The 21,214-nt window shown below is 34.3% G+C and overlaps 1 protein-coding gene across 6 annotated transcripts in view; it reads right to left on the bottom strand.

Moving 5' to 3' along the window:
• ABCC13 (multidrug resistance-associated protein 11) overlaps positions 1-21,214 on the bottom strand; it is a 29,927-nt gene that overhangs the window by 3,731 nt on the left and 4,982 nt on the right. For 2 of the 6 annotated variants that reach the window (XM_022859004.2, XM_089755672.1), the window contains exons 8-28: positions 20,917-21,168; positions 20,419-20,488; positions 19,411-19,471; positions 19,028-19,115; positions 17,677-17,795; positions 16,881-16,978; positions 15,502-15,568; positions 9,300-9,417; positions 9,064-9,180; positions 8,868-8,948; positions 8,519-8,767; positions 7,301-7,402; positions 7,146-7,213; positions 6,422-6,553; positions 6,166-6,313; positions 3,167-3,450; positions 2,858-3,014; positions 1,667-1,842; positions 1,473-1,584; positions 1,310-1,363; positions 754-876 (exon numbers count right to left, since the gene is read on the bottom strand). In XM_022859004.2, the coding sequence (XP_022714739.1) occupies positions 754-876; positions 1,310-1,363; positions 1,473-1,584; positions 1,667-1,842; positions 2,858-3,014; positions 3,167-3,450; positions 6,166-6,313; positions 6,422-6,553; positions 7,146-7,213; positions 7,301-7,402; positions 8,519-8,767; positions 8,868-8,948; positions 9,064-9,180; positions 9,300-9,417; positions 15,502-15,568; positions 16,881-16,978; positions 17,677-17,795; positions 19,028-19,115; positions 19,411-19,471; positions 20,419-20,488; positions 20,917-21,168 (2,676 nt within the window). Of the gene's footprint in view, positions 1-753; positions 877-1,309; positions 1,364-1,472; positions 1,585-1,666; positions 1,843-2,857; positions 3,015-3,166; positions 3,451-6,165; positions 6,314-6,406; positions 6,554-7,145; positions 7,214-7,300; positions 7,403-8,518; positions 8,768-8,867; positions 8,949-9,063; positions 9,181-9,299; positions 9,418-15,501; positions 15,569-16,880; positions 16,979-17,676; positions 17,796-19,027; positions 19,116-19,410; positions 19,472-20,418; positions 20,489-20,916; positions 21,169-21,214 lie in introns of all 6 variants that reach the window. The other 4 variants (XM_089755671.1, XM_022859003.2, XM_089755675.1 and 1 more) reach the window with 3 other exon arrangements.

The raw sequence follows: 21,214 nt of genomic DNA, 5'->3' as shown, positions 1-21,214 counted from the left end.
GAGGACAGAAAAGTTCAAGGTGTTGACATCTTAAAACTAAAAGAAATAAACCTATTTCAAGATAACAAATTAAGAGTACAAGAAAAATTACAGCATGTTTGGTAAGTGAGGCTAGAATGAATGTCAAACTGTGTAAGGTACTCTGCCCTAGGACATGCGCTCATAATATCAGTCGTTCTATGCTGATGCCATGCGTGAATAGCACAGCAATTATAAGCCCTCTAGCTTCTTTTTAAACAAACTATAGAGCTTACAGTTTATCTCTCACAATTTCAACATGGAAAACCCAACACAACGTACATCCATGTAAAGGGTCGAATGGCTCAGCCCTCAGTGTTCGTTTTTAAGACAGCCACTGCTTTTAATTGTGATTTTTCTTAAAAATATTTGACGTTCTAGGAATAAAATGATTTGGAAATGGATATAACTCTTACAAAAGGCAAGAATCACAATATTTGTTCTTGCAAGTTATGGCCTCACAACTCTAGGTAAATAAACAGCAGAATTGACAACTGTCATATCATATGTAACATCTATTGATAAGGTTGAACTCCTTTTTATAGGAAAGAAAGAACAGCTAATACTATCTCTGCAATAATCACCCAAAAACAAATTCAAAACCTTCTGATGCACTTAAAAGGTTATACTGACTCTCATATTCTTTACACTGGTTTTGTTTTTCTTCTTTGACCTGTGTACTTATGACAGCTAAAGGAACTAATATACAGTGATTGTTAAAATCCAAATATATACCTCAGAGTTGAAAGCTCGTATAGTTGATGATCCATCAAGTGTCTCCGTAAAGGATGCATAAATTGGGGAGCGTGAGACACTGTCCAATCTTCGCAATTCCCTAGATGTTGACCTGTAGAAGAACTACAGAATTTTTGACTGAGTAAAAAGTACCTAAATAAATAAATTCTGCAAACTTAAAATGAGCTTCATTGTTAATCAGGAGGATCCACTGAACTCTACCCCATTTCAAAGGTTTTTTTTTTTTTTTGGTTTATTTTCTTTAAAAATCTTGTATCAATCATAATAGAATTGAGTTCTGGAACTATGAGTTTCACATCTACCTTAAGACAAAATTGTCCAATAATTTCTATATCTTCAGCTCCGTTTCTTTGGGTTTTAGCCATTTTGTTTCTTGATATTTGAAATTTTCATTTATTTCCCACTATTCTCAATTTAAACAAGTTTGCATTTATGCACAGATTCAGATATAAAGATACACATCCTTAAGTTCTGTAAGAATGAATAAATGCTAAATGTGCTTTAAAGAATGGACATTACAAAGTCAGGCAAATACCTGTAGCTTGTTGTAGATGTACCAAAATGGCAATAGTAGAAGCAAGAAAAGGACCTACAAATTTTAAGTTAATCGTTGCCATCAAAAGTTCATTGCTTGGGTTATTTAATATATTAAAATGTCCGAAGATAATAGAATCAAAGTAATGAATGTCCAAAAATACCTGAACATATGACAAAACTACTACTATTCCTAACAGGCCCACAAAATTAGCCAGGAGAATGTTGAGGATGAATGGGAGAGAATCATCAATAGTATAGAGATCTGATGAAAACCTACATGGTAAAACAAACAAGTTTTATACGTCCTTATACATCATAAACTTACATGATCTCCAATAAGGCATCTCAGTCTAACCTGTTAAGTATGCGTCCACCAGGTGTTTGATCAAAGAAGTGGACAGGTGCATTAATAAGCTTATTAAGCAGTTTATTGTGCACCTGAACTGCAGCTTGTAGGCCACCAAATGCAAACGAGAATGCCCTCACCATGGTCAGAGAAGAATTAATGATGCAAAAGATGCAAAGTACCAGCTGCACCACCCTTTAATAAGTCAATCAGAAAACAAAAAAAAAAAAAAAAAACCTACAAATGACAGGTTTCTTTCTCTCTATGCCTCGTCACCCCCCCTCTCCCTTCTTTTCTTACTGTTGTGTATTCTCCCTAACCCTGAACTACCATAGTTAAGGGTTGAATAGCATAGCTACATTTGAAAGGTGCATATACCATCAAATATGAACTGAATTGGGAAGTTTAGACCCTCGGGTGGAAAGGTAACAATACAATCATATAGAATTCTTAGAATGAAAAATCAATAGTAGTCAAACAAGAGGGATTCTGAAGCAGTTAGATCTAAGGACAAGAGTTTCATCCAAATATCAAATCATGAATAAATGTTGGAGACAATGTGTTGCTCATGTTTAGGTTGTTGGCTTTCCAAGTCAACTCAAGTTGGTTTAGGTTGAGTTTCAAGAAATTTAAGTCAGGTTGCTGAAGTTCAGCTCAGCATGTGCCACTTTTACTCTACTAACGGTGGAAATTAGTCCAGGCTTGGATTGGATTAAGTTTTGGTCATTCAACTTTCAAGTTAGTTCAACTGGGTTATTTGGTTTGTAGACAAATTATTCAAGCACACTCCTGGTGCCAACATTTTGAGATTTAATTTAATTAGTACATAAGCTATTTGTTTTGATTTTGGACAATCCACCTGTAAAAGTCAAAATCAAATGGAAGAAATGAAATAGTTTTCATAGCACACAAATATATTTGAAAAAAAAAAAAAAAAAACTGCATTACCGGGTAAAACATAATCGTAAATGTTCTAAAATTAAACCCCAAAGAAAGCAAAGGCAATATAGGATATAAAAATTTCTAAATGGTGCTCAAAACCATGACTTATTCCTTGTATAATAACACAAAATGCAAAAAGCCCATCAATTAAACTACTGCTAAAGACATTATGCAATATTTTACTCAACAACTTTTTCAAAGAGAAAAGTATGCAAAGCTATTGCAATTGTATATCCAAAGATGGAAACTGATTATTACCAGATAAAAGGATGTAGAGTATTTTGCTTGACTGCTCTCTGTTGTATCAACCCAATATGATAGCCACAAATCATTTCCATTACGAGAAGCTTGCATTAAAACTGCCGAAAGGAATATCATGACTGCCATGAACCAACCAGAAAATCCAGCATACTTTCTGCAAAGGAAAACAGATAATGAATCGTAAAAGTTTAACAATCAAAGACATACAATGGAACCTAGATGAAGATACTTTTGATATTGTTACTTTCAGGAAAGAAATTCAAGTACAAAGTATCAAATGGTTACTGGTAAATACAAATAACTTACTTGTAAACAATAAGTTCAACTGTACCCTCTTTCCTCTGCTCGGCTTCAATAATCTCTTGTGCTTCCAATGGAACATCCACGGTATTTTCCTCCAACAGGGGACTTTGTTTGCCCATGTTGGAAGGATTTGTGCTGTATAATTTACTTTGAATAGAGGAAGATGTATCAAATTCATTAACTGAAGAAAACCCCGAATATACAGAAACTGCCAAGTCAGCTGAGTTTCCTACCCACTTCACATGCCCTCTTTCCATTACAACAATTATGTCAGCAGAAGATATTGCCTGGTAGGGTTGAAAGACTACATCAGATAGCAAAAAACAAATTACAGGATACATGCACTAGTCAGTTCCTTTATGATTACATTCATCACTACCATGAGCTAATTTTCTAATGAAGTATTATTAACCACTACAATCAACATAACTTTTTCTGAGAACCAAACTCAGTGAAAGAAAGACTAAAACTAGCTGAAAACTACAACTATAACAACAAACAATTCATGCTCCATTTGCAGCTTATTTGAAAGGGTCTTCTCATGGAGATTTACTTAAAAGTTATATAACTTCCAGAATTTCCATACGTAGATATAGTCCCAAAAAAATTCAGTATTATATATCCCATAGAAAATCTGTCTCCTGCACATCCCTTTTCATGTTTTGATATAGAATTCTTCAGAATAAGTTATTGAGTTTTGAGATTCTCTCTTCCTATTGGTTTTCTCTGGTTTTCTATACCTGGGTAGACAATGTTTTCCATTGCAAATAAACAAAACACAATTGTCTCAGTTCCTCCAAAATCAGGGTGTTTCAAAAAAGAAGATGCTTTGGAGGTTGTAAAAAGATTAGCGGCCTTGAGTGGAAGGATTAAACTGATATAGACTCTCTTTATCCTCCCCAAGCATGCTTTCATTGCTTGATTAACCATTCTAAATAGGCTTTGTACTTTGAAAAGATTGAAAAGTTGGGGGATTGTTTGGGGAGAACTACTTCAGTCATTTGCAATGCTCATGAGGAATCTAGGAACCACTTCTTGTCTACCCATTCTTCTTTCAATACAAGCTTATGTCACGCCCTGGGTGGGTGCACCAAGTGCCCAGGCCTGAGCACCACGGGTTAAGGCTGAAGCACCAGGGACATTGGCGGGGGTTTACGCACTAAGCCTTGAAGAGGAGTCTAGACTGCCCACACAGCATGCAGGCCTACCCGCACAGCCAGGGCCAGGCCCGCAAGACACCCGCACCACACCTAGGAGGGCCCAGGGGAATAGGACCGATTCAGGATCTTCCAAAAGTAGCCAGGATTGGCAAGAGCCTTCAGCAAGATCTGGTTGACCCTGAAAATCAGGAAGAGCCTTTTATATTAATATGTAATCTATGTAATCCCTGATTTTTAGGAGATATTGTAATCCCATTATTTTAGGAGCTAGCCATAAGTAGAGCTGGGGGCCTCAACTATAAATAGAAGGTCACCCCACCCTCCTTTGTACATCATCAGACACTTTGCTTCAGTAATATACAGCGCATATTCCAGCAATTCTCCTGCTCTCTCAAACTTGTGCATTCTGTCCTTCCAATTGTTCTAGTGCCCGTACGCTTGTGTTTTAGGTTGACTTAGGCTAAAAGGAGGTGATTCCAAGCCTAAGGCCGCACGGATTCTGAGTCTTAGGTCGGAGCCCATGACGGTTGGTATCAGAGCTAGTGCTGGGGTTCAAGCAATGTGCCACCGAGGACGGTGGGCTTCCGTTGGAGTGGGGGAGGATGTCACAGTCCTAGAAAAGAGCCATCAATCCCACATTGGCTGTGTACTAGAGTTGGTCTTAGGATATAAGGGTTCACATCGCCTCCTCCTTATGAGGTGCTTTTTGTGGGACAAAACCGTGAGGCCAAGGGGGCCAAAACAGACAATACTTCACAAAGGTGTGAACCGTGACAGGGAGGCTGATCTAAGAGGCCAGATGAGTACATGCCCGAGTCCTGGAGCCGCACGGGTCTGGAGGTTGAGTCTCGGCCCGTGACACTTACACTCTGGTGTTAAATACTTCTACCATGCAAATAGGGGTGTAAATGAATAAAGTGTTCGATGAACAACTCAAGAACATGTTAGGTTAGAGCTTGTTTATGTTCATTTATGAGACTTAACAAATGAATTCATACAATATTTTTAAGCTCGATTAATAAATGAACAGAGCTTGAACATATCTAAGCTCCGCTTGTTTATGTTCATGAACTCATTTGATAAGCTGTTCACAAACAAGTTCACTTAAAATACTCAATAAGAGCTCATTTAATCCTTTTCAAGATAATACTTTTAAGCTTTAATATCTTTTAACTAAGTTCAAAACACAACTTAATATTGCAGCATTAGTAAGTACATATTACATATATTAAAATCATCCATAATTTTTATAAAAAGTAATATTGTAGATTAAAGTTTGATAAACCCAAAAATGACCACTAGTGATAAAAATAAGACTAGAAAGAAGTAATTCTACCCAGCATCCCACATCAAAAGAACAAGTGAGAATAAAGAGCCATGGTTTCTATAAAAAAAATCCTCCCAGACATCGTTTCCCACAAGTCAATCATCAATAATTGACTTCACATGCTGGACCCACATAAAGTGAGCTAAACATTGGCTTTTGGTTGACTTGAAGACCAGATAGTTCTTTTAGCTTAAGCGGCAAGCTCATTAAGAGCTCAAGCTAGGCTCAATACTCGGCTAAATTAAATTAGCCAAAGTTTGAACAAAGTTTTTTAGTTCATGTAAAACTCAGTTTGTATTCGAGATCAATAAAACTTAGCCGAGCTTAGGCTGAAGATAGAGATTACACACCAACCTGACCTGACAATCCATATTTAAGAGAGTGTTAAGGTAATTAATGCCTTTCTAAAGTGTTTTGAATATGCTTATGTTGAGCAAATCAATAGACTTATGCCACTGTCTAAGCAAATATACAGCTAACTAATTGCGCAAAACCAACAGAAATCAGCGAATAACCTGGATATTATGAGTGCAAAGAACACAAGTCTTATGTTCCATAAGAGGACCAAGAATAGCGTTTTGTAAAATCCATTTAGCAACATGTGCATCAACTGCACTGAGGATGTCATCAAGCATATAAACATCGGAATCCTGATAAATGGCCCTGTTTCATACACAATGTGGTAACAATTGTTTTTGTCAGTATAAGAAATGAAATTACATGCTAATCTATCCAGAAGCTAGCATCAACAAGTACATGAAGATTATGAACCTTGCCAAAGCAAGACGAGCTCTCTGTCCACCTGATAAGTTGGTTCCTTTCTCTCCAATATAAGCCAAGTCATGTCCAGCCATCAATGAAATATCAACATCTAGAGCACATGCTTGTAAAGCATCTGCGTACCTGATCAATGTATAAAAAGATATAGAGATAATATCCATTAGAGAAATATTTGGTTCTAGATGTGCTCTCTCCCTAATGGTAAGCATGCTCAAATGTTAGAAAAATTATTCCAATACTCATTTTAAATGACAGTGACATATGATCATAGATGGAGTACTCATACAATCTCAAACATATTTAAGTGTCTATATATAACTAAGATCAACTCACACCAGAATAAAAATTTTCAACTGTTTGACCCTTTCATATAAGTTCATGAAATTCATATTTTCTTAAATGAACTACTGGATTTGGAGTTTTATTCATGTCCATAAAGCATTCCAATTTTAAGAATATCAAATTGTTTCCATTCCATGATAGAATTTTAGCTGTTACACATACGCATATCATTCAAGTCATTTTCTAAAATTTGACATGCATAATATTTATACATAGTTTATTAGATGGAATGGTCTGTTGGTAAAATATTAATTGCATAGAAAGGGCATAAGAGTTGCTAATTCTTACAGTAGTGTTATTTGATCCTAACTCATATCCACCCCACACATACATATGACGAAAGAAAAAAATTTCTATCTCAATAGGATGATACCTTTGTGAATCTAGAGTCTTCCCAAATAATATATTGTCACGTATTGTTCCAGATAAGATCCATGGAACCTATAATATCAACAAATGCAAATATAAGAACATGTTATAAAGTAAAACGGTATAGATGCCTGATGAACCTAGTACCAATATACAGACCTGTGGTACATATGCTGCAGAGCCACTTAAATATATTGATCCATGAACAAGCCTTGTTTCTCCCAGTATTGAATTTAACAAGGATGATTTGCCTGAACCAACCTGAACACAGGATATTAGTAGTGATGTGGATGCAAGAATTATCAGATCCTCCTCATATGGTTTATACAAGTGCAGATTTATAATTGAATCTGTTGCTAGGTTCCATTTCACTCATCTCCCATGCAGGCAGTAACTAAAAAAACCTCTTATTAATACAACTAAATTACTTTTTTTTAAGATGTTACCTTTTTAACAGAATTAATAATGCAGTTGAAGCTGCCAATGAAAACTCTTACTAATTCAATGAAAATTAATTTATAAACTGTACATATGTTATACCCAACACAAACTAGTTAAGCAATTGAAGTTTTGCTAGGACTCAATCAAAAAACTAATATAATAACTACTACTTCAGGTGGTCAGAATCAGCACTTGCAAGGGTCCCATCCTATCAACTAGTTCCTAGCTAAGAAAGTAATATGTTGAATATTATGAACAAAATGGAACATGGAAAGCTCATGCTATCAGTCAAAATTTAGATAAGATAATTTCTCCCGTTAAGGTTTGAATTTTGAAACAAATTTGTAATATCCTCATGGCAGGAAATGGATGCTACAACATATGCATGTAACCGTAGCCTCCTTTATTTCTACTAAAAGGCAAACTCAAGCAAAGATATTATTTTTCTCATATGCAACAGACCCAACAAGTATCTTGAGTCAAAAGTAAGAAATTCTATAGTGCCGACTTTTATATTCTCTTATTTGTTACTTGTGTCCACTGCTTAGACAGAATAATGTTGTTCGCTGTCACCACGAAATGAAAAGGAACCTCAAGAAATGCAAGAAAGTGGGGACATTAAGAAACAAAGAGACATTAATCTGAAAATAGATGATCACTAATTAGCTTCTCCTTTATTTTGCACAACGGATTCCATTGCTTACAAGTAGTCTTTAGTTTTTTGTTAAAACCTTCTACTTTCTTAACATTCCCTAACATTCACCTTTATAATTTTTCCACTGAGAGGGGGCAAAAGTACCATTTTTTGTAGAAAATTCTGTTTTCCATGTATCAATGTCCATACTATGTCATTAAAACACTCAAAAGGGAAAGATGTTGCATTAAAAAAAAAAAAAAGAGTAAAACAATAAAATAGACTCAAGGAAGATATTTTACCTCTCCAACTACTGCAAACAAACGACCCTTTGGGAGACTTAGTGTGACATGATTCAAAACTAGATTCTGTTCATCAATACCACTTGACCAAGCACAACATGCATCATGCATGACTACAGCCATATCATTGGAGACAAGATCAGATTGGTCATTAGCAAAAATTGGTTGAAATTTAGCTTTCTGTTCCACTTCAGATTTTTGCTCTGAACAACTAAGGAACCTGCTCAACCGTCTGCTAGATATAAAGGCCTGTGGCAAAGTAAGGAAAAATGAGTGTTCTCCATTCTCAATAATAACAACTACTAAGTATGGAGAAGCTGTACTAAGGTCATGGTACATGGGAACTCACATCAATAAGTCCATTGATGACCCATGGAAATGAATTGAGAGGAGAAATCAAATTGTTAAAAAGAGCAAGACATGTGAAAACCTGAAACAATGATTCTTAGAAACATTAAATTCATATTATTCTTTAGATACATAGAATATTTGGAACAGAAATTGAAATCATCAAGGTATTATGCACTGAAATATAGCCTAAATACCATTGCAGCATCAAGCTGATGTCCCATCAACGTAAAGAGTCCAAATGTGCATAAAGAGAAAAGAGTTGGTGTTGTAGCCCAAAAGAATACACACCAAGCATCCAAGTACTTCCGTGTCTAAAATCCAAAGCTCAATTATAAGAATCAAAATCTATACAACTTTCGTTAGACAACAGCATGAGTCATGCTAATTATATTGTGCTAAAAAGTCCAAGAACAAAAGCATGGCATCATACAGCTAAGTGCTTCACTTCCAAAGATCTTGTATCCATCAACCAACTAGAAAAAAGGACCTCCCAGCTATACATCTTCAAAGTGCGAATATGAGCCAAAAGTTCTCCTGTTCTTCTAATCCTGCCAAAGAACATTTGGACGTAAATGATTTCTATAATTAGTTCTATACATAATTTTCTGATGTCGCTACAATAGTGTGGGAAAACACTTATTTAGTGCTGGTTGTAATATTGTAATCTGTATATATATATATATATATATATTTTTGTATCTCTATAATTAAGTATTTATATCCCTAGAATTAAGGACAAAAAATTAGGATAGACAATCCCTCAATTATAGGACCAGTTTTAGAAAGATTTAGTTTCTTAGTTTAGCCACTAGTTAGTTGTATATAAACCTAAGGTGCTTATATAATTCTTTATGAGCAGTTTTGCCAATATATATTCAATTTTACTCTTAGTTTTTCACGCAGTTTTATTTCTTAGTTTTTCCACATGGTATCAGAGCTTTAGGCTCTACTTGGGAAGAAAATTATTTTTCAGCCTTCATTGCTGAATTCTATTTCAGGCCTTTATAGTCAAATCTTGTTAAATCTTTCAGTCTTATTTTTTCCCTTCTTTGGCCTTCATTGCCTAGAATCATCTCTGGTTAAACCTTTACTATCAAGATTCGTTTCAGTTCTGAGAAAGATAACTATGCTAGAAATTGCAGAATTTGCCACTAGTACCCGATTTGAGGAAATGACAACTAGTAAAACCAACAGAGTACTACAGAAGTCTCGGGAACAAAGAAAGTTGGACAGGGAAGAGATTGAGAAATTAAGAAACCTATAAAAAACTCTTGAAAAACCTACTGAGGTTATATACTTTGGGTAAGGTCTCTAGTTTAGGTAAAGCTTCTAGTTCTCATGGATTAAATGTCTCAGTTAAGCCTATTACGAGTTCTTTGGTCATTGAGTCAGAAACCACAGACCATAAGACACATTCTTCACAGAAGTTTAGTACATATACCATGTGTTCTAATAATAAGAAATTGTTGTTGCAAATGGTTCACTTACTACAGTGGCAAGATTAGGAAATGTTCAAATTAATCCCTCATTTGTTCTTAAAAGTTCTTCACGTTCTTGGATTGTCTACTAATATGATATCTATATAAAAACTTACCAGAGTAGTGACTTTTAATCCCTCCTATTGTGAATTTCAAGACCAAAGTTCGGGGAAAATGATTGGATTTGCTAAGGAGAAGGATGGACTATACTATTTTGAGACATCAAACAACACAAGTAATATCAAGAATAGTTTACCTTTGTCATTTCTTTTTGAAAAATCTCCCAATAAAGACAAAATATGGCTTTATCATTTTCGTCTTGGACAACCTTCTTTTGAAACTTTGAAAAACATGTTTCCTTCTTTGTTCAAAGGATTAAATGTTGAAAATTTTCATTGTAATGTTTGTGAACTTGCAAAGCATAGACGTGTGTCTTTTCCCGTTAGCAATAAAAGAAGTTCTACTCCTTTTTACTTGATTTATAGTGACATATAAGGTCCCTCCACAATTCCTAATATTTTTGGTGCAAGGTGATATGTTTCTTTCATAGATAATTATACTAGGATCTCTTGGATATTTTTACTTAAATCCAAATCAGATGTGAATAGTATGTTTTTGAGCTTTCAAAACATTATCCAAAATCAATTTAGCGTGAAAATCAAGATATTTAGGTCTAATAATGCAAGAGATTATTTCAATCAAAGTTTATTTACCTATTTCCAAAAATAGGAGATTATCCACGAGTCTTGTGTTAATACTCCATAGCAAAATGGAGTGGCAGAGAGGAAAAACAATTATTTACTAGCCACAACCCAAACTTTACTTTTTCAAGTAACGCACCCAAATCCTACTAGGAGGAAGTTGTTCTCACTGCCACACATATTATAAACAGGTTACCTTCATGGATTTTGGGATTTAAAACTCCTATGGAACTACTCTCACAATTCTATCCCAACTTTAATACCACAAAAAACCTCACACCTAGGATATTTTGTTGTACATCATTTGCTCATGTTCACAGTGATAATTGGAGGGAAATCGGACTTAGAGCAATTAAGTGCATTTTTTTAGGGGTATTCATCAACTCAAAAAGGGTATAAGTGCCATCATCCTCTTACTAAAAAATTTTGTGTCTACAGATGTCACTTTTGAAGAAAATAAACCATTGTTTACTCAACCTTATCTTCAAGAGAAGACTTTGTTCATGGAAGATAAAGATAAAGACTTCTTTTTGCTTGATTTGTCCACATTTTCAATATTTTCACCTATTAATTCCTCTGAATCTAAACCTGTTTCTTCTAAGTCCAAGTCAAACACTGAATTTGAGTCTAAACCCATTCCAAACACAAAAGATGTGATAAAGGATAATATTGTTCTTGATTCTATGAAGAAATTACATGTGTACTCAAGAAGGAAAGTTCCAGATCCTGAAACAGTGCAAGTCCAAGAACCTGATTCTAACTCTGAAAATGAGGTAACTATAGTCTTTGACTCTGTTTCTCAAAATGAGCATGAATCTCCTAAAACTATGACTAATGATTATGATCTACCTATTGCCATTAGAAAAGGAACCAGAGAATGTACTAAGCATCCACTACACGCAATCTCTAATTTTGTGTCATATGAAAAATTCTTACCATCCTACAAAAATTTCCTTGTGAGCATAAACACTATTTCTATTCCAACTACATTATTTGAGGCATTATCTAGTAAAAAATGGAGACAAGCCATGAAAATAAAAATAGAGGCCTTAGAGAAAAACAAGGCATGGGAACTGGTAGAGTTCCCTAAAGGAAAAAATCCAGTTGGATGTAAATGGATTTTCGCTGTAAAATACAAAGTGGATGGTACCGTCAAAAGGTTTATAGCCAGGTTGGTGGCTAAGGGCTACACTCAAACTTATGGAGTAAATTATCAGCAAACTTTAGCTCCAGTTGTCAAAATGACTATAGTTAGGATTTTGTTATCATTGGTTGTAAATTACAATTAGCAACTTCAACAATTTGATGTAAAGAATGTTTTTCTACATGGTGATTTGAAAAAAGAAATATATATGAAGATTCCACCGGGATTTGGAGGTCATATAGAAGCAAACAAAGAATGCAATCTAAAAATGGCTTTCTATGGCCTTAAACAGTCTCCTAGGGCTTAGTTCGAGAGTTTTGCCAAAGTAATGCTAGCAATGGGATATAAGCAAAGTTAAAGAGATCACACACTATTTATCAAGCACTCTGATTCAGGTAGAATCATAGTTCTATTAGTGTATGTTGATGATATAATTGTAACCGAAGATGATGAAAAAGAGAGAATCTCTAAAACAGTATTTGGCTAGAGAATTTGAGATAAAAGAGCTAGGGAGATTGAAATACTTCCTAGGAATTCAAGTAGCTCACTCACAGTATGGTATTTTCATCTCACAACAAAAATATGTAATGGATCTTTTGAAGGAAACGGGAAAGCTCACATGTAAACCTGCAAATACCCCCACAGATCCTAATCATAAACTTGGAAAAGCTAATGAAAATGCTGCTGTAGATAGAAAAATGTACCAGAGATTAGTTGAAAGACTCATTTATCTCTCACATACTAGACCTGATATAGCATATGTTGTAAGTGTGATAAATCAATTTATGCATAGTCCTAAAGAAGTGCACCTACAAGCTATCTACCGTGTATTGCACTATTTGAATGCCAAATCCTAGAGAGGTATTTTGTTCAAAAGAAATTCGGGACCGGTTCTAGAGGCATACACAAATGCGGATTATGCAAGTTCAATAACTAATAGAAGATCCACCTCAAGCTACTGCAATTCCATAGGTGGTAATCTTGTGACTTGGAAGAGTAAAAAACAGAATGTGGTGACAAGATCAAGTGCTGAAACAAAGTTCAGAGCAATAGCTCAAGGAAATTGCGAATTACTATGGTTAAACATAATCCTAGAAGTCTTAAAGATCAAGTGGAATCGACCAATGAGACTCTGCTGTTATAACAAGTTTGCAATAAGCATTGCACACAATCCTGTGCAACATGACAAAACAAAACACATTGAAGTAAACCAGCATTTCATAAAGGAAAAACTAGACAGTGGGTTGATTTGTACATAGTATGTATTAACCAAGGGTCAACTTGCAAATGTGTTAACTAAAGGTCTCAGCAGTGCAGTGCAACATTTCAAGAATTTATTTCCAAGATAGGAATGGAAAACACCAATTCACCAACTAAAAGAGTGTGGGAAAACACTTATTTATAGCTGGTTGTAATATTGTAATCTGTATATTTATATTTGTATCTCTAGAATTAAGTATTTGTATCCCTAGAATTAAGGACATAAAATTAGGATAGACAATCCCTCAATTATAGGATCAGTTTTAAAGATATTTAGTTTCCTAGTTTACCCACTAGTTAGTTGTATATAAACCTAAGGTGCTTGTATAATTCTTTAAGAGCAATTTTTCACTATACATTCAATTTTACTCTTAGTTTTCCACACAGTTTTATTTCTTAGTTTTTCCACAAATAGTTATTATCTTCACCATAATAATAATAATAATCCTTTATTTTGGCAAAATGAAAAAATCAAACAATGAAAAGGATACCCTTAATCACCACAGTGCATCTGTAAACTGACTTCCTAGAGGTCAGAGGATACCTAAATAGCAGTACCATCTTGGTCCTTAAAACAAATGCTATTATGTCCGATCTGAACTTCATTTTCACATCATTGCATATTTCTGAAGGTAGAGAAATCTCTTGCCATAACCTTTTCAGTTTTCTATGGACTCTACTATTTCACTCTATCCAGAATATAAAGACTTGATAGAAGAGAATAACACAGCTCCTGAAATGAGCTGCTCAAATGCTATTCAACATCCATCTAGTTCCATGATTCCAATCTTGAGCAATTCTGAGAAATCTGCCACTGGCAGCACTATTTCCCAAACCATTGTAGGAAAACCACAAGCACACAATAATACTGTGAAACGCTTTCATCACTAGGACCATGTATCTCAGATAATACAGCAGTATGACCATCTCAGTGCATTAGTTAATATCTTGTTAACAATCTCCATTGTGTGGACAACTTCAGAATGAAGTTCCGCTTATATATGTTATGCTTAAGCCAAACAAGATTAAACCATGTCATCTGGGTAACCTTTGTTTAAACTGCCATACAAGCAGTTTTGAGCGTAAACTCTCCTTATCTCAATTTCACATTTTTGTCACAAATCAGTAACATTAGCCTTTTTTTTTTTTTTGGCTAAACCAATTTCAACAATTGCATCTCCATCCATTTAATCAACTAAGGCCCCACTTGACCTTCAGCAGTCAAGCCACAACATGTTTCTGTGATCACCGAGCTCATGTTTTTGCTTTTAAGATTTTCCTCCAAACCAACTATCATCATTTGAGGACTTTAACCTCCATAAGCTTCTGGTTTTTATCTTCATCAGGTGCATCTTCCTTGGGTGCATCTACTGCACCTATAAAGATCGACTTTCACGTGCAAATTCCACAAGTGTTTTGAATTTGCAGCCATGTTCCTTTCTCCTGTTCTTTTAATGCCTATACCACTACCACGCCGGCACCCCACTCCACATTTCTTGTTCATTTCAGGACCCCCGATAAAACCTCCTACATTTCTTTTTAACTTCTTTGATTTCACTTTTTGGAGGATGTAGATGCTACTCCAGTAACTTTTAATGGTCATCAATACAGAGTTCACTGTCAGGAATCTTTCATCATTGATAAGAACTTCGCTATCCAATTATTGATTCTATTAGTTCTCAAGTCAATCAAAATCTAGAATCATTTTCACGATTTAATTGTTGATTTGAAAAAAAAAAATTTCTTCCCTAGGGCCTAATAATATAGTTGGTTTTGCACCTAAACAAAGTACAAAAACATCATGCTGATAAATATCCATCCTTTTCAAAGTACATTGTCTTCAAGAAAAAGACAGCTAAATCACCAGAAGTGGCCTCCAGAAATCATCAAATTGTTTATTTATTTCATTAAGAGTTCCATAGCATCAAGCCTCTTTAGAAAAGCAAACAAAGGATATTAGCAGAAAAATTATTATGATTCAAATGTAAAACCTTATGCTTTGGGAAACCTCATTGTGCCATAAAAAGTTATGTGAAAAAGTAAGCATACCTCTCATCCTTTTGCTTCATCATTTTCTCAGTGGCACTTGCAATCAATTCAGAAATCCATTTATTTACTGCAGATATGACAATTCAACAATAAGAACTATATGCTAAATCATTTGAGAAAACTTTCAACAAGGAATGTGCAATAATTATGCAGTTCCACAGTTTGATTATTCTAGACTGATGTGTAGAGTATTTATCTGCACCATATTATAAGATGGTCTTTAATTTTTTCAAAGCACTAGGCCTCAACTAGCTTGAATAGTCTTGAGAGATTTTCAACTAAAATCGTAGTCACAGATTGAGTGCAAACATTACCAACACAGATAACATCATATTTGACAGGTTGCACAAACTAAATCCATTTAAGAAATAAATTCTCATAAATTTATTGCAATTAATGGCCATTCTGCTAAAAAAAAAAATTTAATATAGCAAGTAGTATTTTAGTTTTCAGTATAGGTTCAGAAAATAAAAACTTGAAGAGTTTTTCGTCATAGAGTTCAACATTCCAATCTCCACATTATATTATTATTACAACTTTCTTTTATAGCAACCAAACAATTTTACCAATTCTCTCAAAGAGAGTGCATAGCTTTCAGTTAATGCAAATGAATTATTTTGTCTAGCATGCATGAGTTCATTTGTGATAACTATTAATTATCAGCAACAGACATTTGAGATTTAGGAATTTTTAAGTTACTTTACCTCTTGATTGAGAACATGTTATTTTGTAGAAAATAACTTAAGTCTCTTTTGTGCTGGCTGTATGAGCTTTTAAAGTTTCATCGCATATATGAACATTTGAGCTTTTAAACCTTTTCCCTTTTCTTCATAAAGAATTTATTTTGACAACAATGTGTCAAATCAGCTAATGCAAAGCATAGGTATGTATCTAGTAAAACATCCAACCAAAAACAAGAAAATTTTCGACCTGTCAAGTTAAGATATATTGATAGAGCTAGAAGAATTTTAAACTTTTCAAAACAATTTGGGCATGGCTTTGGCAGCAGTTTTCTATGCTAGTTTCTTAGCCTTTGGAGGATGTATACGGATACATCTAAAACCTAGTAGTGTACGAGAAGGCCAATCTAGTAGATTTAGAATTAGTAAAATCAACCACAAGAACAAAGAGATTTCACCATCAAGAAGTAAAAAGCCATAAAAATGCCTGGAACATAGTCTTTTCTTGATTACCAATCCTCAAACAAACAGAGTTTCATACACTGAATTGACTAAATGCTCCTACATGGAGCATACATGCAAAAGTACATTTAAATAGTGGAGTAATAACTCCAAACCCGATCAAGTAAAATTGCTAACTTAAGATTAAGAGTTAATTCATACCCAAAAGGAAAATCAAGTCTTAATTTTTAGCAATACCTGGTATTAGCAGGATGGTTATTGCAAGTCCAGCCATAAAAGCTAATTTGACTTGTGTATACAAAAGATACAGTGCAACTCCAATTTGTAAAGGTAGGCTGAAACATTCATCAAAGACAGAATAGTGCAAAAAATGTAAGCAATGGGTCATGCCAGAGATCTGCCTTAGATTCAACCTAGACATTACAAATCAAGCAGTAGACCTTTTTTCCTGAAAAGAAAAACTAATTATATTTCTATTAACATGATAAGACTACCCATAGTTAGTCTTTAATGATTCACATTTCATGATTTCAAAACATTGTGATAATAAAAATAAAAAAACATAATTAAGCAGCACAGAAAGCTTTCAATGCTAGGAAAATATCTGTTAATTGTCCAACCTAAAACAAATTGACTATAGGTGGATGGACCCATCTTGAATATAAGACCACATGAAACCCAAGACTTATCAAATATTGGATAACAACACTTAACACTCCCCCTCACGTGTAGCTCAACAAAGGCCTACACATGGACAACCTCATAAGGGGTGCACAGCCACAGATGAGATAACAACACAACAGAACTTGAGATCTGATACCATGTTAAGCATCCAACCTAAACCGACTGGCTATAGGTGGTAGGGCCCAACCTGAATATGGTAACACAGAAAACCCAAGACTTAAACAGATGTGAGATAATACCACTTAACAATATATTACTATCTCCACCTCTTTTCACAAAGATATCTTGCTCTTTACTTTGCAATTACAAGAGCAACACACTTTAGGTATTGCGTGATTTAAGAAATTACCTCCACATGTCATGGAAACTGTTACACAAATTGACAGTTCGATCAGCATCTATAGACATAAATGTTTGAATTTCCCCTTCAGAAAACTTTGACCTCTCTGCTATGCTGACGGATAGACACTGAGAAGAAAGTTTGTGAATGTAAAATTGATGATAAAGATTCAAAGTCAAATATACAAAGCAATGGAAGGCCCAAAATTTGATTTATGAATCAAGAAATATCAAACTCAACAACAACAAACAAAAACATAAGGTTACAAAGTAGGAGGGAAAGAGAGGCTAGACCAATAATGGCACCCAGCAAGGGTCTTAAACATTTGTCGAAACAAATATTAAAATTGAAAGGCATAAGAGGAAGTAAGAAAAAGGGCATCCCATTCCGTATATAAAAATTGTAAATATCATCAATGAACCATTTCTTCGCAACTGTTCTAGAAGGATTAAATTGCATTCCAAAAGCTAAATTGCCAAAAAAATAAAATAAAATAAAATTCGCTACAGCAATTTTAAACTAGCTTAAGATTCATCATTCATTGAGTACAAATTTGAAACATAAAACTGCACTCCATCCTTCCTACTCTCACTCTGTCACATCGTAATCTTACCTTCATTCCAGATATCAAGGAAAAAGGTGTAGTTCTAGTCATTTCATGGCACCCATACTCATTAAACTTCCCTATCAGTATTAGTTTTTCTAGAGGAAGCAATAAAGTGCTAAACAGTGCATCTTATGCTTATAACCGACCTCTCCATTTGAATCAATCATTTGTTTTCACCAAAGAATATTTAGTTTGAATTATCATGATGCAAAAATTTCTTGAGAGTTGCAACAGCCAGCAAGACTTTAATGATGTAAAAGATGGCAACAGGTATTATACTAACTATTTTATTAGACACACATATATATTGGTGAAAAAGGTAAGCATATGTCTTCTTTTTCAACATATATATATATATATGAAAAAGTAAATGCAATTAATTCAAAAAAATGTTCCAATCCATTTATTCACCAAGATTATTAACCTTTATTTTACATGGTATTGCATGACAACTTGCACAGTGATTAATTTTTCTTTTCGTTGGATATGGTAGTCGAAATAAATTCCCAACTTCCTCCTCAGAATATCCTAAAAAATAAAAAGATCTTAAAAGATAAAATCTTTCTCAAAAAATGTGCAAATGCATCTCTTATCAATAGAATCATCAATACAAGCGAAGGACAGAGAATTCTTGTTTTCATACCAGATATCAGACAAGCACAAGCAAATTTGAAAGAAATACAAGCAAAATACATAATTTTAGTTATCTTTTGAGAATTTACATTTCTAATATTTGAAAGAAATATCACATACCTTACAGTAAATAACAGTCATGATACTAGATCGTAACTTTAGCTTCATCTTCGAAAGATGAAAAGTATACTGTGTATCAGAAAATGATCTGCAAGATTGGGACAAGCACTTATTAATTAAACCATTGTGACAACAAAATCGCTCCTTATGTTCTCTGCTTACAAGGGGTAAGCAGTGGTACACAACAAATAATCAAACAACAATCCAGTACATGTAAGAGATATAATTTTACTTGGTATTGACTTTTTTTTTTTTTTTTTGAGGAACTTGACTTTAGAACAAATTTTAGCTGCAAAATTTAATCAAGCGGACTAATACAAGGAGAAAAACACAGAAAGAAATAAGTTCAAATATCATCATTGACTACTTAGGAAAAAGCTCACTTGACAACTGATACTAGGCCTAATGATATCGCAAGAACATAACCATCCAAATTTCCAGAACCTGACAAAAGAAAAACAAGTTGCAAAAGCAATGTCAACACAAGTATAGTTCCAATTAAAACTTCTTTAAAATGTAATTATTATGGAGCACCAATTAGTTACAAATACATTACAAGGAAGAGTCGTGTCATGTTCACAAAAAAGCTATAAACTTCATACAGAAAAAGAAGCTTAGCTTAACAGCATTCATAAATTCTGCAAGAAATACTCACATTACCAAATATGGATATAACATGAACGCCAACTTGTGATCTAAAGCAATCAGTTATTTCATTATGGATATGTTTGACATGTGATTTAGCTCACTTGAAAATTGCATGTTAAACAATTACTAGTATATTCAAATGAAATTTTAGAACAGACTAACTGTCCATACAGTTAAAAACTTTTAACAAGGTATCACTCCCTCTCCTTCTGTCTCCATTCTTTCCCCTTCATTCCCCTCAATCCAAATAAATCCAAGGTAACGGCATGGATGGCTTTCCTTGAGAGGTGATAGAGAACAGTGCTTCCTGTAAAACAGGCAGAAACTGGTAGGGACCTAAAATCCTAGTATCCTAAAGAAAATCCTTTTATTGAACTCTCTTTAACATCTCATATGTGACAGATGCACGAAGCCAAAAAAAACAATAATAGGACCCATCTCATTGAAGGCTTGAGCTAGTACCACAAAACTACGAATCTTATTAAGTAAACTCAAAACCAGTATCATGCAATGAGTCACGGATTATGGAGTAAGTTGTATAAGATAATAAGAGTTGCAATTCAGATCTTTTATCACATTAAGTACGACAGTATTTGGTATTGTTTGTATCAAAGTGGAATAGGGAGCAAGTAAAGAATCATCCTGCAGTATAGAGAAATATTAAAATAATGAAATGAGCGATATAACAAAAGTACGAATGTGGTAACAACAGACATTTGTTCAAGAATTAGAACTATGCAAACCTTGTTGAAGAAACCGAATTAGCCTATTCAGAAGCAATGGTCCACCAAAACCAAGGCAATCATTGAACACCTGAAAAAGCAAAACTATACATTTAGTTGGAAAAAATGTAAAATTCATATGAAACAACTTGAAAACCTTCAGTCAAAGATATTTTATTTTTTCTGCAAGTTGAACCCCAGAATTCCCCATAAGAAAAGGACACCTCAATTCCTCCAAAAGTTTTATATGTACTACGTTTTGATCCTAAGACATCCAGCTTGACATAAAGGAATTTAATATCTACAAGGACAAACCAGAAAAGAAACAGGCACACAACTCCTAATAATCAGGTATCCACTTATCTAACTGAGGAAAAATACACAATAAATGAGAAACAAAACCCATTTGTTCTTGTAACACAGATGCATAAACACAAAAGCATCTATTTTCATTTTTTATTAGTAAAGCATAAAGAATTCCAGATGCCTTCTCGAGCAGTCCTTAAAGAATAAGAATACCTTTAATAAACCTAGACGAAGATATGGCCACCCGTATGCAGAGAAGATTGCTTTAAATAATGATGCATTTGAGCAAAATTTATTTTGCTGATCTTGCCAGCAGCTTAATAATTTATCATGACATGTAGAAGGATCCATATCAATCGGCAACAAAAGCAAATCATCAAAGTCAAGCTGCTTCAGCAAACCATTATTCATTACAGAAGTGATAGATCTGAATGTCGTATGATCCCAAAAGCCATGTGTGCTTCTCTTTGACAACCACAACCAAGTGACATGCAAAACTTTAATATTAGTT

This window comes from Durio zibethinus, chromosome 26 (assembly GCF_047325235.1).
Source record: "Durio zibethinus cultivar Kanyao isolate XHJ-2024 chromosome 26, ASM4732523v1, whole genome shotgun sequence".
NCBI classification, from domain to species: Eukaryota; Viridiplantae; Streptophyta; class Magnoliopsida; order Malvales; family Malvaceae; genus Durio; species Durio zibethinus.
This window is presented reverse-complemented; position numbering and strand designations above follow the sequence as displayed.